At 45.5% G+C, this 17,702-nt stretch overlaps 1 protein-coding gene across 2 annotated transcripts in view; it reads left to right on the forward strand.

Moving 5' to 3' along the window:
• The window catches only part of tmem117 (transmembrane protein 117), a 336,326-nt gene that overhangs the window by 167,867 nt on the left and 150,757 nt on the right, over positions 1 to 17,702 (forward strand). For both annotated transcript variants that reach the window (XM_086009384.1, XM_086009385.1), the window contains one exon: positions 9,835 to 9,934. In XM_086009384.1, the coding sequence (XP_085865510.1) occupies positions 9,835 to 9,934 (100 nt within the window). The remainder of the gene's footprint in view (positions 1 to 9,834; positions 9,935 to 17,702) is intronic.

The following is a 17,702-nucleotide window of genomic DNA, read 5'->3' on the forward strand; positions in this document are numbered from 1 at the left end:
TCTGCACCCTCTCAAGTGCCTTCACATCCTTCCTAAAGTGTGGTGACCAGAACTGGTTGCAATACTCCAGTTGTGGCCTAACCAGCGCTTTATAAAGGTTCAGCATAACTTCTCTACTTTTGTACTCAATTCCTCTATTTATGAAGCCCAAGATCCCATATGCTTTGCTAACCACTCTCTTAATGTATCCCACCACTTTCAGGGACCTATGCACATTAACTCCCAGGTCCCTCTGTCCCTGCACACTCTTTAAAACTGTGCCATTAAGTGTATTTTGCCTCTCCCTGTTCCTTCTGCCAAAATACATCACCTCACACTTCTCTGTATTAAATTCCATCTGCCACTTGTCTGCCCATTCTGCTAGCCTTTCTATGTCCTGTTGCAGTCGATTGGTATCATTCTCACTGTTTGCCACACCCCCCAAGTTTGGTGTCATCGGCAAATTTAGAAATTCTACTCTGTATTCCAATATCCAGGTCATTTATATAACAAAAAATGCAGTGGAAACAGTTGCACTGGTGCTCATCGCAGACTGGGGTTAAGGCAAGTTGTTGGGCTGGAGTTACGAATCGTTGCTCTCTGCTACCCAACTTGACCTGACGGTGCTGGAAGTGAGGAAAGTCTTCCATTCCTGAGCACCGACATCTCTGACCATTAAGCAATATTTTAAAGTAGCTATGTTCCCCATACAAAACTTGAGCAATTCATCAGAAAATGCAATAAAGTATTACCGTAACTAGAATTTACATCTACAATAATGATGCATCAGCATCTTCCATTTTCCTCTGTTTGTTTGTTTCACATTTCCATTAATCTCAGTTAGGCAAACTATGGGTGATATCACTGAAGAAAGAAAGTATAGAATGAACATGTTTAAAATCAATGGATTTGATCTCGCTGAAAGATAAACAGTTAATGTTTTGGCAATATTCATATTTATGGATGTGTGACTACTAATCCATAAATAATTTCCATAAATAATTTTTGGCGTATTGAATAAATTTAATTTGTAAATATACATCATTTATAACTTAATTAATTCTAAAATTGCAGATCTATAAACCAATTTGTAAATTCCTGGAAATGGGCACGTGCTTCTTTTGCAAGACTGTTGTAGCTAGCTCTGGATCCTGCAGTGTACCAGCCTAGCACTTGTATCATTTTGAATGGTTGGTTGATGGAGGGTATCTTTATCTAAAGCTTACAACAGCATCAATAATTTTTCTTGAATTTCTAATACGGTTCTGGAAATAGATCTAATAGCCATTAGGGAAATAACTTTTTAAATTGGAAACTGCAAGAACTAATATAAAATCCTCTTTACTGGTTGTAATGCTCTAAACTTTCTCATCTAGTAATAGCAAGTGCTTCATGGGTCAGAAGCTAATATGATGTATTAAATTATTTGCATATTAATTGATTGGTGTTTAAATTAGGCAACATGTTAGTGGGCTTATTTAAATATTTATGATATTGTTGTTTGATTTGCAAATTATTTAGTTTCACTACTAAAAATGTTGTATACAGATCAGTAACTGTGTATCTTATCATTAATCAGAAGCATATTCAAGAGGTTGCTTATCAGTCCTAGGGCAAAGTGCCACCTCAACTGCTGCTCAGGCTTGATGCTACCCCAATGAGTGGGGATCCTTAGCTCTTAGCCTAGCCTTCAAGTGCTACAACTGTCTGAGGCTGAACCAGACTGTTTGCAACCTTGGTGTCGTATTTGACCTCGAGATGAGACTCCGACCACCCATCCACTCCGTCACCAAGGCCACCTACTTCCACCTCCATTCACCCATCACCCCTGTACTCGCTGACCTGCATTGGCTCCCGATCCAGCAATGCCTCGATTTTTAAAATTCTCACCCTTGTTTTCATATCCCTCCATTGCCTCGCCCCTCCCCATCTCCGTAACCTCCTCCAGCCCTACAAGCCTCAGAGATCTCTGCTCCCCTCCACTTCTGGCCTCCTGCGCATCCCCGATTTTTAATTGCGAGGGAATTCCAGAGCTTTGGGCCTAGGCAGCTGAAGGCATGGCTGCCATGGTGGAGTGATTAAAATCAGGGATGCACAAGAGGACAGAACGCAGAAATCCAGGAGGGTTGTAGGGCTGGAGGAGATTAGAGAGCCAGGGAAGAGTGAGGCCATGGAGGGATTTGAAAACAAGGATGAGAATTTTTAAATTGAGGCGCTGCTGGACCAGGAGCCAATGTAGGTCAACGAGCACAGATGTGATGGGTGAACAGGACTTGGTGCGAGTTAGGATACGGGATATAATTAGCAAGTTCCGTTTCTAGGAAACATGTAGTCAATTATATGGCTTGCAGCCCTAAGCTTGGTGGAATACTATTCCTGCTGCATGTGGCAGAATATGGACACACCTTTTATTTAAAGCTTTAATGAAAATCACAAAGAAAGGGCGCATCAAATGCAGATCTAACTATCAACAGTATACTGGCATCGGCTCAGAAAAGAGCTGCCACTGCACTAAAATCTACTCGGTGGTCATTTGAACATTTACAATTGTAACACTGTCATAGCCACAGTCATCAGTTTGGCCAATCATGCTACTTATGCCGGTCTCATAACTAGTATACCTGTTACCACCCATCCTGGTGAAAATCATAGAATCCCTCACTTCAAAACACACAGACCAACCATGTTACAACTTTCTAACCCAACATGTCTTCCACTATTTTTTTCTTGCTTTCATTTCAGCACACAGGATCAGTGAGTTTATTTCTGCACTACACCTGTTTCACATATCCCATGTCCCATGGCAATGTGGGACTGCTCTGGGTGCCATCTAAATTTGACTCTTGAAAGCCCTTATGCTGTCCCATTTCTGAAGTAAAAATCAAAATGGAGTTATTAATGCAGCAATAACAGAAAATGCTGGAAAAACTCAGCAGGTCAGGCAACATCCGTGGAGAGAAATTTGAGTTGACGTTTCGGGTCGAACCCTTCTTCAAAACTGGAAAGAAAAGAAACTAGATCGAAGGCAGGGCTGCGATCGGACAAAAGAAGTGAAAGAGACAAAAGAAGTGAAAGAGACAATAAAAGGTGTTCGAAGCCAGACGAGATGGTAATAGGCTGAGATTAGGTGTGAAGTGTACTGGCAGGGCAAGAGATAGCTGCCAGGTGGGAGAGTGAAACAAAAGGAAAGGACGGGGGGGAAAGGAGTGGAAAAATTACAGGTAAAAAATTAATGGGGGCCGTGGTTATGATCTGAAATTGTTGAACTCGATATTGAGTCCGGAAGGCTGCAAAGTGCCTAATCGGAAGATGAGGTGCTGTTCCTCGAGTTTACGTTGAGCTTCTGTGGAACAATACAAGAGGCCAAGGACGGTGAGGTCCGAGTGGGAATGGAGCGGTGAATTAAAATGACAGGCGACCGGAAGCTCGGGGTCACCCTTACGGACTGAACGGAGGTGTTCCGCAAAGCGGTCACCCAATCTGCGTTTGGTCTCCCCAATGTAGAGGAGACCGCATCGTGAGCAGCAGCTCAGTCACTGGATAATGGCATCACAATTTCCTTGGCCGAGAAAAGGGTAAAGCCCAGATGCACCAGAACGATACCAGGGCTTAAGTTATGAGGATAGGTTGCATAAACTTAGCTTGTATTCCCTTGAATTTAAAAGGTTGAGGGGTGAACTAATTGAGTGTTTATAATATTAAGGGGACTAGATAGGGTACATATCAAAAAACTATTTCTTCTGGTGGGGTAATCCAGAACAAGAAGGTATAATCTTAAAACTAGAGCTAGGCCATTTAGGAGTGAAATCAAGAAGCACTTTTTCCACATAAAGGGTAGAGGAAATCTAGAACTCCCTCCCCCCGCCCCCCTCCCAAAGGCTGTGGATGCTGGATCAATTGGAATTTTCAAAACTGAGATCGACAGATTTTTGTTAGGTAAGGGTATCAGGTATACGGAGAAAAGGCGGCTAAATGGAGTTGAGGTACAGATTAGCCACGATCTAATTGAATGGCGGAACAGGCTCGAGGAGCTGAATGGCCTCCTCCTGTTCCTATGTCCTGTGTGATGCTGAAGGCTGACTACAAATGAAAGCTCAACTACTTTTATTAACAGCATAAAGAAGAGGAAACCAGCAATGCTAGGAGAGTGTGTGTAGTATAATATTACAATGACACTTGAAAGCCAAATCATACCTCCAGATCAACGAAGATTAATGGTGTCCTACACTTTATGGTTTAATTTTGAATTGGGAATGAAATGTTCTAGGGCGAGAACTGTTCCTAGTCTTTATTTAATAATGTTTTGCACTGCACATCAGCAGTAAACTTCGCTTGTTTTCTCCCCACGTTTGCTAATAGCGCTCTGCATTCAGATACTGTTGCCATGCCAACTTGCCCAGACTATAACCACATCAGTACAAATACCCCTTAGCTAACCCATAACGCGACATAGGGCTTTAAAAAAAAAATATATATATAAATGAGTGTTCTGGGAAAACTACCAAAACTACCGGTGTACTGTATTTAAAAAGCTGACATTGAAGGCTACATTTAGCTTATCCAGCAATTAAACCCAACCTGCCTATCCATGCATCCTCCACAATGTTCTAGCTTTAAGTCATGAGTGACATGAAGCAGCAGAAAAATTTATATATATTTTAACCTTTAGAGAGCCATGGTCACATTGATGGATTGTGATCAGGAGATTTTTAAGTTCTTCGGAGAATGCTGTGGATGGCCAACAATTCTACTTCACAATATTCAGAGTTAAAAATGTTCTTGATTATCTTGGCCAGTTCCAGTTGTTGCTGCTTGTGCAAACTGGTCTCTTTTGCCTTACCGTGGCATTACTCTGCATGTGATTTATTCCTTTGTGGATTGTTGTTAATGTGATTTTAATACCGACACAGATACACTGGGTTTATTTTCTGACTGGCTTAATGGGTTCATACTCTGTGAGCTTTTTAAAATGCAGGAGCCCACCTGTTAAAGCACACAGAGGGATTTAGTATGAGGACCTTAAGCATTTTATACAGGAACAATACTGGTTGAAAAATATACCCCAGTGATTGTTTTGCATTGCCTTCATCAGATTATTTCTCTTGTACATCACTGCCGCAGGACTTGTATCATTTTGCATGTCCCTTTCAGCCTTGTAATGCACTCAGATTAGCTTTTCTGAATGTATTTGGTTTTAGTTGGCGGGACAAACACTGATTTCCCTGGCAATCTAGTTTCAAGGAATATCTAATCTTTGCCAGTTCATTGTAGACTGGGAGTCTGTCCTCTCTTGTCGCTGTGGCAGGATGATTTGCCTGACAGAGGAATATGCATCCATTTTGCAACGAGTGCACCTCTGTTCCCTTAGCAGCTTATGCACCAGCAGGTTGAGTTTTTGGATCCAGTATCACAATTACCTGAATGTTATAACCTCCAAAACTTAATCCAGATTTGCTATTTGAAGAACTAAATGGTGCTCAACAACAGTTTCTGTATACAATCAAATCTTGATATAATGAACTGCTTTATATTGAAAAGTTTTTTTAAAATTAATTGTTTCTTCTGGTCCACTGTAGTTGGGACAGGAGCTCAAATTATAATTAGATGAATCCTTGATTAAAAAGTGGGCACTGATGCTTTCTGATTTGATGTGGGTTTGATTGTGTACAGATAGGCATCAGAACTTCCAAGTCAGGGGATGCTTTTAACATTGAGAGTTTTTTCCCTGAAAATTAATTAACCAATGCCACTGCATTTTGGAAATATGTCTTTCTGTTTTGCAGTTCAGGCACATCTTTGATGCTGCAGTTTTAGATGTGCATCTGGGTCACCAGAATTATTGATCATCATTACACAGAAAGAACAACTTCCGTCGGATCATTTTCAGAGGCTGGATTGAGTCCAAGTCACTGCATTTCTAACTGAGTTAATGCAGATATAAATCCCTATTCTCATCAAGATGGTTATTTTAGGGTGGTGGAAGAGATCAGTCATTGTACATCTCACAATTCCATTAATGAAGCCCGCATCAGAAATTTAACAATGAATGGCTTATTGATATTTTATGATTTATGGGACATCCCTTACTCAGTTGTTTAATAATGTGTTCTAATGGCATCTGCAATGTTATAAAAGTGACACCCAATGCAGAAGCATTTACATCAAGATATTACTCACCAACCACACAGGGATCAACCCATTCTTGTCTTGACTTTTAATATTTAAGCACATTCATTAGATTCATTCTGGAACACAAAGGTGACAGCTGGTGGCAGAATAGAAAGAACGAAAAGATTTAAAATGACTCCTTTTGAGAACACCAAGCTCCCTCGGGCGACAGTAGCTTGAACCGTTTGAGCTTTCATTCGAGGCAAGCTGAGTTATCCCAAATTATTCAAGGTGTTTCTTGGCTCATGTAGCCATACTAATCATTTTACCGCCCTTGCTAGAGACTGCAAGGATACTTGCAAAACAATGTTTTTTTTTTATTCACGGGATGTGGGCGTCGCTGGCAAGGCCAGCATTTATTGTCCATCACTAATTGCTCTCGAGAAGGTGGTGGTGAGCTGCCGTCTTGAATACAACTGAGTGGCTTGTTAGGCTACCGTTACAGCAAGTTACGAGGGCACTTAAGAGTCAACCAAATTGCTGTGGATCTGGAGTCACATAGGCCAGACCGGGTAAGGGCGGCAGATTTCCTTCCCTAAAGGACATTAGTGAACCTGATAGGTTTTTGTGACAATCTGGTAGTTTCATGGTCACCATTACTGATACTAGCTTTTTATTCCAGATTTAGTTAATTGAATTTAAATTCCCCAGCTGCTGTGGTGGGATCTGAACTCCTGTTTCCGGATCATTAGTCAAGGCCTCTGGATTACTAGTCCAGTAACATAACCACTATGCTACCGTACCCCCGATATCCCCGTTATTGTTAATCACTTTATCATGTCATTTTTGAACATTGCTTAAATACTAAACCATTTCATTTGCGCTCATAGCACTTGCTGTGCAATTAGTGAGAGTTAGTGTCTCTCTTTTAATGCATTCATAGGAAATGGTAAATTTACTTATTCCACTCTCTGAGCTCAAATGAGGTACAATAAAATGCACAACTCAGAAACCAGCTCCCTTAATAGGCAATTTAGCAAGATCAATATCACACTCAATACATTCGTCCAATTGTGGAGTGCACAAATTGGAGCATAAGGAAGGCACAGAAAGGATTGCTCTCTTGATGATCCTTAGAATATTGTGCATGGTGCAAGCGAATGGGAAATGCCCTCTATGGGTTGTACGGTCAACTGATGACTAACCAGAGCATCCCACAGGCATCAGGGGCAATCACACATGTGGTCCGTGTGATCTCAACAAACTTCTAATCTTGGAAAATCTGTGGAAGAATGTCTCCAACTTGGAGAGGTGCCAAGATAAGCAAGGAAGACAATGTCATTTATCCCTCCAAATTATATTTGGTTATCTATAAATTACTTTACATTGCTGTATTTAAGTATGACTGCCAATTGTCTAATATTGGTAGAAATGCCTATCCAAGGTTGCAGGTGCCGGTCACAATTGCCTGAAGGTTCAGCGAAGCGTATTGCTGATCTACATTTAGCTCGTAACTTGCTGTAACGGTAGCAGAAAAGATAGATAATGAGCACTCTTTAGAAGTATTACAACAGGCTAGAAAAGCCTAAGAGGCATATTAGCTGCAGAGAAACATTGTTCTCTAACCTTATCTATAGACGGAAATAATTACACAAAAGTATAACGCTGTTTCTTCATCTTCCTAGCCTATCTAATTAAAATAATGTATCCACATGGACACAGTCTAATCCCTTCAGCATTTTAAATACTTCAATCAAATCACCCCAAAGTCTACACTTTTCTACAGTAAAAGGACGCACCTCTCAGCTTATCATGATAACTAAGGATTTTTAGACTTTGTATTAATCTAGTGGCCCTTCTATGAACCTTTTCCAGGGCTTCTATATTTCCATGCTACTATATTCATCATGTGAGGGGACCAGTGCTGGACACAATATTCTAGATGAGGCTTAATCAAGGTCTTGTACAAGGGCACAGGAGTATGTGACTGCGAGTGAGGCAGGTATGGGGATCCAGGAGGTAGCATTGGAGGCGCCTCAGCCCTTGCACTTGTCCAACAGTTACAAGGTTCTTGCAACCTGTGTGGACGAGTGCAGGGAGGATGAGCAAACTGGACCACAGCACTGTGGTACATGGGGCCATTCAAGTGGGGGGTGTAAAAAGGAATGTCGTAGTGGTAGGCGACATTATGGTTAGGGGGATAGATACTGTTCTCTGCAGCTGAGAGCGTGAGTCCCGAAGGCTGTGTTGCCAGAGTTAAGGACATCTCCTCAGGGCTGGAGAGGAACTTGGAGTGGGTGGGAAAGGATCCAGTTGTCGTGGTCCATGCAGGAACCAACGACATAGGTAAGACTAAGAAAGAGGTTCTGCTGAGGGAATATGAGCAGCTACGGTCTAAATTAAAAAGCAGAACCACAAAGGTAATAATCTCTGGATTACTACCTGAGCCACAAGCAAATTGGCCTAGGGTCAATAAGATCAGAGAGTTGAATGTGTGGCTCAAGGATTGGTGTGGGAGAAATTAGTTTCGATTCATGGGGCACTGGCACCAGTACTGGGGAAATAGGGTGCTGTTCCGTTGGGACGGCCTTCACTTGAACCATGCTGGGACCAGTGCCCTGGCAAATCGAATAACTAGGGCTGCAGATAGGGCATTAAACTAAATAGTCGGGGTGGGGGGGGGGGGAGGGTTCAAGTGAGGGGAAATTTAGAAAGTTAAAGACAAAAGGACAGGGCAGTAGTGCAGGGTAGCGATATGGGCAATGAAAACCAGAGTGCGACAAGAAGGGACAGAGCGTACAAACATAAGAATGCATCAGCAAATAAGGTCAGAGTAGGGAAAAATGATAAGACAAAATTAAAGGCTCTTTATCTGAATGCAGGCAGCATTCGTAACAAGATAGATGATTTGTCGGTGCAAATAGAAATAAATGGGTATGATCTGATTGCCATCACAGAGACATGGTTGCAATGTGACCAAGGCTGAGAACTGAATATTCAGAGGTATTTAACATTTCGGAAAGATAGACAGAAAGGAAAGGGAGGTGGGATAGCTCTATTAATAAAGGATGAGATCAGTACAATAGAGAGAAATGATCTTGGCTCGGAAGTTCCAGATGTAGAATCAATTTGGGTGGAGGTAAGAAATAGCAAGGGAAAGAAGGCACTGGTGGGAGTAATCTATAGGCCCCCTAACAGTAGCTACACTATAGGACAGAGTATAAATCGAGAAATAATGGGGGCTTGTAAGAAAGGTACTGCAATAATCGTGGGCGATTTTAATCTTCATATAGATTGGACAAATCAAATTGGCAAAAGGAGCCTTGAGGATGGGTTCATAGAGTATATTTGGGACAGTTTCTTGGAACAATACATCGTGGAACCGACCAGGGAACAGGCTATTTTAGATCTGGTAATGTGTAATGAAACAGGATTAATTAATGATCACATAGTAAAGGATCCTCTAGGGAAGAGTGATCATAACATGATGAATTCCACATTCAGTTTGAAGGTGAGAAACTTGGGTCTGAAACTAGAGTATTAAACTTAAATAAAGGCAATTACAAAAGGTATGAGGAGAGAATTGGCTAAAGTGAACTGGGAAAATCGATTAGAGGGTAAGACGGCAGAAAAGCAGTGGCAGACATTCAAAGAGATATTTCATTCTGTTCTATTATATTTCTGTTTCCTGAATGTGTTTCATTGTGGACCCTGGAATAATACCAATGATATGTATTTCTTCCACAGCCACTACTTCATTAATGAAAACATGGGCATAAGAAATGAACACTTCATGAAGTTAGCAGCAGTCGGAACCTGGATGGGAGATTTTGTCACTGCCTGGATGGTGAGAATAACCTTTCTTAATAAGAGAACAATTTATTTTCTGACTGTCAATGTTTAACCGGGGGTGGGGGGGGGTAACATTTTGTGAATTTAATTCATCTCCCCGACTGTAGCAAGCTTGTTACAATGCGGGCAGATATATTTAAAACATGGCATGGCTGGGATTCTCTCAACAGTTTGAATGGCAATAGATTGGGAGAAGGGGAAGTGCAACGAGACCTGGGTGTCCTTGTGCACCAGTCGCTGAAGGTAAGCATGCAGGTGCAGCAGGCGGTTAAGAAGGCAAATGGTATGTTGGCCTTCGTAGCGAGAGGGTTCGAGTACAAGAACAAGGATGTCTTGCTGCAGTTGTACAGGGCCTTGGTGAGACCGCACCTTGAGTATTGTGTGCAGTTTTGGTCGCCTTACCTGAGGAAGGACGTTCTTGCCATGGAAGGAGTTCAGCGAAGATTCACCAGACTGATACCTGGGATGGCAGGAATGACGTATGAGGAGAGATTGTGTCGATTGGGCTTATACTCACTGGAGTTTAGAAGATTGAGAGGGGATCTCATCGAAACCTATAAAATTCTGTCAGGCCTGGACAGACTAGATGCAGGAAGGATGTTTCTGATGGCCGGGGAGTCCAGAACAAGGGGTCATAGTCTAAGGATAAGGGGTAAGCCATTTAGGACTGAAATGAGGAGGAATTTCTTCACCCAGAGAGTGGTGAACCTGTGGAATTCTCTGCCACAGAGGGCGGTGGAGGCCAGTTCATTAAATATATTCAAGAAAGAGTTGGATATATTTCTTAAGGCTAAAGGGATCAAGGGATATGGGGAGAAGGCAGGGACGGGGTACTGAGTTTGGATGATCAGCCATGATCTCATTGAATGGCGGAGCAGGCTCGAGGGGCCGAATGGCCTACTCCTGCTCCTATCTTCTATGTTTCTATGTTTAACTTTCTGAGCTTCAATCTCTTAAATTAAAATATTGGAATACTGACTACTCTTTTCAGTTGCTAGATATGTGACTGATGTTTTACTGTACATGTGAATTGAGACTGCACAACAAAACTCACATTTGCAAAAATGTGAATGTGCATAATATATCTTATCTATCATGTGTGAAGAAAGCGTACCAAAGCAAGGCTTCATGACTGCATGCAAATGCTGCTAAGAGTAAAGGTATTATGTTCACATTTCATGTTGCAGAAATTCAGAGTATAAGTAAATGCATTATCCTTGATGGTAATGGTTTTCGTGTTAACCCCATTGTTAAAATTAGTGCTTCCCCACCCCCCCCAACACTGTTGTCTTGAATTCATGCCGAAAAGGTAGTATCTGTAAGTAGACTGCGCCTTCTATGATCAAAAATCTGCCCCCTTGTGCATTTCCATGTATGGGTTTAACAACTGATCTCTCATTTGGGTATATTGGCCACTGGAGAATATCTGGGATGTCCATCACACAATTGTGTCCCTTCTAAGGGGCACAAACTATCATGCTCTCAAGCTAAAGCATAGTGCAAAATTCTGTTCGTTTTATTTGTGGATCAAATAAAACTATATACAGTAAACCAAAGGACACAGCAAGATACTGAATTTGCATAATACTTCAAAACAATAAATTTAAGAGTCCATGCACGAACAAACTAATATATCCTTTCTTGAATGTATTAGAATCCGATCAATATCGTGCACCAGTCAAATTAATCTCTTCCAAGTTTTGTGATGTACTTGGAGAATGCAAATCCCAGTTCATCCACAGAATTCAGATCTTCCATCAGAACTGTAGCTCAGTATTGACGGCTATGATTTATGCCATTGGGTGCCTCTTGTGGTATAGCTATTTCCTCAATGTAAACAGAGAGTTTGACAGATCTCACAACTTGAGGTGAGTTTTAGTCTGAATGCTTGCTGCTTTCTCCATACATTTCCCTTAATAGCTCAGCAATCGAGATTAGAGTCATCTACTCCCGAGTCCGTCAATCTGCATATATTAACATTTCAAAAAGTTGTTCCAGCCTCCAAGCAACTCTTCTGCTTAATTAGTTTCTGAGCATAGGCATTGAACCAAACAATAAAAGTGATTACGGAAGACATTTAACACTGAAATAAAAATGGAAAATGCTGGAAACACTCAACAGATCAGGCAGCATCTGTGAAGAGAGAAACAGTGTTAACGTTTCAGATCGATGACCTTTCATTTAACACCGAATATGCTGCTTCTTTTGTTTTGAACTATAGAATGCACCATTACGAAAGAACAGAAAGTCCAAATTGAAAATGAGTGGTAGTAAATTTAAATAACAATTTAGTAATTGGGTCAATAAAACGATGAATGGCCTGCAGCACCCACTGGTTACAGAAGGCTTCACGCAAACCAGTGGACACCATTCACTCCCTCCACCACCGGCGCACCGTGGCTGCAGTGTGCATCATCTACAAGATGCACTGCAGAAACTCGCTAAGGCTTCCTCGACAGCACCTCCCAAACCCATGATCTTCACCACCTGAAAGGACAAGGGTAGCAGGTGCATGGGAACACCATCACCTCCAAGTTCCCCTCCAAGCCACACACCAGCCTGACTTGGAAATATATCGCTGATCCTTCATCGTCGCTGGGTCAAAAATCCTGGAACTCCCTCCCTAACAGCACTGTGGGAGTACCGTCACCACACGGACTGCAGCGGTTCAAGAAGGCAGCTCACCACCACCTTCTCGAGGGCAATTAGGGACGGGCAATAAATGCTGGCCTTGCCAGTGAGGCCCAAATCCCATGAATGAATAAAAAAAATGTTTGTGCTCTATAGTCACTCAGGCATGTACCAAAGATCAAAACATGGCCAAGCAGTCGGAGAGACCCTCCCTGTTGATTCCTGGAACTGTAAATGGTGGATTTTGCCAAGCCCAAAAGCAGACCCACCAGGAAGCCCTCTGATTTGTTTGCTCTGTGCACCAGGTGACCAAAGATGCGGGGGGAGAAATTCGGTTGGCAGCGCCTCCAATTAGCGCCTAAAGAGGCCGAGAAGTGGGGCGTTAGCCAATTTTTGGCTGGGCGCAGTGAACCCAGCGCCTCCTCCCATATTGAGTGGGCATTTTGCGCCGGCGTTAAACCTTAGCGCCCGCTCGCGGGCGCAGGCAGATCATGACATAATTTCAGTGTGCAACGCCTTTTGGGTGCCCCGGACCGGAAATTCAGTGTTGCGCCCCTCCGTTCCGCCTGGCGCTAATAAGGACTGCTTACCTGGAATGTTCCCCAGTCCCTCTCGGGCTAGGGGGGCGCTCTTTAAAGGGGACTGCACTGGTATAAAAGCGGCAGCCATTTTGGGAGCACAACTTCCTCGAGACTTTCACAGAGTTGCTGAGCTGCACTCTGAGAGCCATTGCACCATTGAGCCAGCGCTGGCCAGAGGAACTTCAGCCTTCTGACCATCACCTTGCTGCTGGTGAGCATTTACAACGTTTACAATTTCTTGTGCGCTATTATTATGGGGGCTGCATTGGAGGGCAACGTCCTGCTGCTGAACCATCTGGAAAGGGCACAGAGACGCAGGGAGAGAGGGGCAGGAATGGCCAGATGGAGGAGGGCCAACAGACGTCGCCACACCAGACCTTACACTGCCAGGGTTTTCCGACAGCAGTTCTGTTACTTGAACATGTCAGAGGAGCAGTGTCTTAGAAGGCTGCGCTTCAGAAAGGAGGTGGTGACTGAGTTGTGCCACCTGCTTCAGCCAGATCTGCAGCCTCAGATAAGGTGCAGGACCTCTCTGTCGGTGGCTGTCAAGATGACTGTTGCCCTGAATTTCTATGCGAGCGGCTCCTTCCAGGCCGCAACTGGGGACATCGCTAACATATCGCAGTTTGCGGTGCATTGCTGCATCCGTCAAGTAACAGATGCCCTATTTAAAAGGAGGCGGCAGTACATCTCCTTCCCTGTGACACTGGAGAAGCAGCAGGAGCGCGCAGAGGGCTTCGCAGCAATAGCGGACTTCCCCATGGTGCAAGGCGCCATTGACTGCACGCACGTGGCTTTGCAGGCACCTGTTTTGAATCCGGAGGAGTTCCGCAACCGCAAGGGGTTCCATTCCTTGAATGTTCAGCTGGTCTATGACCACCGACAGCTGATCCTTGCAGTCAATGCGCAGTTCCCAGGCAGCAGCCATGACGCCTTCATCCTGCGCCAGACTTCAGTTACAGACCTATTCGAGGCCCCGGCTCACCCAGGAGGCTGGCTTCTCGGTGACGAGGGCTAGCCTCTGTGCCCATGGCTGATGACGCCGCTCCGTTCGCCCAGCACTCCTGTTGAAGAGCGCTTCAATGCGAGCCATCAGGCGACGAGGAACATTGTGGAGCACACAATCGGTGTGCTGAAGCAGCGGTTCCGCTGTCTGGACCATTCCAGAGGCGCCTTGCAGTACTCACCAGAGTGAGTCTCCCACTTCGTCGTAGTCTGTTGCATGCTGCATAACCTCGCCATCCTACGCATCCAGCCAATGCCACCAGCCATTGAAGCACCAGCGGAGAAGGAGAAGGAGGAGGAGGAGGACCAAGACGGGAGGGAAGTACAAACTGGAAGGGCCGTCCGTCAGAGGCTGATAGCAAGCCGCTTCTAGGCCCCTCTGACTGAATGCTTGGTGCCATTCGATGAGGAGGAATGGAACCGTCCGGATAACCCAAAGCCTATGAAGGGCAGTGAATGTAAATATCAGACATGGCCAATGTAAATTTAAAAAGTTGTTTATTTTGCTAAATGTGCTTCCTTCCAACATGACAAAGCAATGGCAACAGAAAGCAAAACTAACACATAAGTGACTCGCACACCCGGGAGACTATCCAAAACATTACTAACATTCAGACCAGCATCCCCAAATCAAATCAAATCAACTTTTATTGTCATTGTTAGTGCACAAGTGCAGTACAACGAAATGTAGGCTTGCGGCTCCCGAGAGTGTACAATTTGGATTAGGACACTTAAACATTTCAACATACATTTGTACATATATATTAGCATAAATATGACCATAATAAAGTGCATCGGCAGATGTGCAGGCTTTAGTGTTTATTTGTGGAGTTCAGTAGGATGACAGCCCTGGGAAAGAAGCTGTTCCTAAATCTGGTCGTACGGGTGCGAATGCATCTGTAGCGTCTCCCAGATGGTAGGAGGGCGAACAGACTGTGGCTGGGGTGGGTAGGGTCTTTGATGATGGACCGTGCCCTCCGTAGGCAGCGTTTCTGATATATATGTTCTATGGTCGGTAGCCGGGTGCCGGTAATGCGTTGGGCAGTTTTGACTACCCGCTGCAGGGCTTTCCGGTCATGGGAGCTACAGCTGCCGTCCCATACCGTGATACAGTTTGTCAGGATGCTCTCTATAGTGCAGCGGTAGAAGTTAGAGAGGATCGGGGGTGACAGATTACATCCCTTCAGCCTCCTCAAGAAAAATAGGCGCTGCTGGGCCTTCTTCACCAGAGAGGAGGTGTTGAGGGACCAGGAGAGGTCTTCCGTGATGTGGACTCCGAGGAACTTAAAGCTGGCCACCCTTTCCACCTCCGCCCCATTGATGTGGATGGGGGTGTGACTTCCGCCTTTGGACTTCCTGAAGTCCACGATTATTTCCTTTGTTTTCTTGGTGTTAAGGGCCAGGTTGTTGTCGGCGCACCACTTCACGAGATGCTGGACCTCTTCCCTGTAGGCTGACTCATCATTGTTGGTGATCTGGCCTACTACCGTGGTGTCATCTGCAAACTTGATGGTGTTGGAACCATTAACAGCCACACAGTCGTGGGTGAAGAGGGAGTAGAGGAGGGGGCTCAGCACACATCCTTGTGGGGCCCCCGTGTTCAGGGTCGGGGGGGGGAGGTGTGGTTGCCTAATTTGACAGACTGGGGTCTGTTTGTTAGGAAGTCCAGGGTCCAGTTGCAGAGGGAAGTGTTCAGGCCAAGAGTTTGGAGTTTGGTGGCCAGCTTGTTGGGGACGATAGTGTTGAATGCTGAGCTGTAGTCTATAAACAACATTCTGATGTAGGTCTCCTTACCATCTAGGTGATTCAGTGCCGAGTGTAGAGCAGTAGTGATTGCATCCTCCGTTGATCTGTTTGCCCGATAGGCAAACTGGTGTTGGTCAAGGGAGGCAGGAACACTGGCTTTGATGTGGGCTAAGACCAGTCTCTCGCAACACTTCATTATGATGGGTGTGAGTGCGACAGGTCGATAGTCGTTCAGACACGTCACAGCCGCTTGTTTAGGCACAGGAATGATGGTGGCAGTCTTGAAACATGTAGGGACTACTGCCTGGGCCAATGACAGGTTGAAGATGGCGGTGAAGACATCAGCCAGCTGATCACATTCCTTGAGTACCCGTCCAGGGATGCTATCCGGTCCAGTAGCCTTTCGTGTGTTCACTCTGCGTAAAGCGCCCCTTACGTCGGAGGTCGACAGAGTGAGCACCTGGTCTTCCGGGGGTGGCAAGGCTTTGGTAGCCGGCTCCTTGTTGTCCCTGTCGAAGCGAGCGTAGAAGTTGTTAAGCTCCTCCGGAAGGGAGGAGCTTAACAACTTGATTTCTACAAATCAAATCCACGGCCTTGATTTCTACAAATAAGATGTCTCAGCTGCACCTTCTACTCTTTCCCCCTTGATGGTGATCTACTTCTCTTGCGAGATCGGCCCCTTCCCTCCCTGCAGCTCCTCCGTAATGGGACCCCAGTGGCTGCATCAAGCCTGGGGGAGGCCTGCTGGCTGTTCGAAAGCGCAGATGCCCCTGAGGGACGTCCTGGACGACCTCTGGCCTTGGAGGGCCCGGATGCTGACTGCTCCAACTGTGCATGGGTGGAAGCAGTCTGTCCTGCAGGTGGTGGCAGCTGCAGTGGAGACGTGCCAGTGGTGGCATCAGGAATGCTGACATCCTGAGAGCGGACAGCAGCTCCCTGGTCGACCGACACACTGGCACTCTGACGGGGCAGCACCGCAGCATGCGCACCAATCGGCTGGTCCACAGATTGATGCCCTGCTGTGGTGCTGCAAGGGCCCCGGGTAATCCCGCCTGATCCAGCGAGGGTGGCAGCAGTCATTGGTCGCGTGGCCTCAATATGCGTCTACATGAGACCAGCGAGTGACTGCGTGGCAGCACTCAGCACTTGCGTGGCAGGTGCCAGTGCTTCAGTGAAGCCCTGGACAGTCCTTTCCACTGCTTCGGTCAAGCCCTGGACAGTCCTTTCCACTGCTTCGGTCAAGCCCTGGACAGTCCTTTCCAGTGCTGCCCCGAAGTCCTGAGCACTGCTTGCCTGTGCTGCCCCGAAGTCTTGGACACTCCTTGCCAGTGTCTCAATGGATTCAGGCATCCTTGCCACTGCAGCCATGAGCTCAGTGTGCCTGAGCCGAGCCTGGGCGCTCATTTCTGCGAGGGAACGCACCTCTTCTGCGCTCTGTGCAGCAGTGCTCGCGGCCTGACTCGCCCTCCGGGGAGACGGGCCCCCGAGCTTCCCTACCCCCCTTGCGTTGCTGCAGCCCGCTGGTTCCTGGAACTGCTTCCTCCTCAGAGCATTTCCCCCCCCCCCCCCCGCTCCCCTCCAGGGAAGTAGTCTCCCCAGTCTGCAGAGGGGCTGGCTCGCCTGAGGGTGGCAGGGATGGTCCAGCTTCCTCCTGCTCGTCTCCTCCGGAGTCAGTGGCAGTGGCAGCTTGAGGGCCCGGCTCCCGAGCTGGTGATGCAGCATCTGAAAGCAGGGAGGCTGAAGAGTGGCTTTAGCGAAAGGACAGGGTGGCAGCAAGGGATGCATGAGTGCTGCAATGCT

This window comes from Somniosus microcephalus, chromosome 16 (assembly GCF_052327205.1).
Source record: "Somniosus microcephalus isolate GS21.2 chromosome 16, FLI_Smic_1.0, whole genome shotgun sequence".
Lineage (NCBI taxonomy): Eukaryota > Metazoa > Chordata > Chondrichthyes > Squaliformes > Somniosidae > Somniosus > Somniosus microcephalus.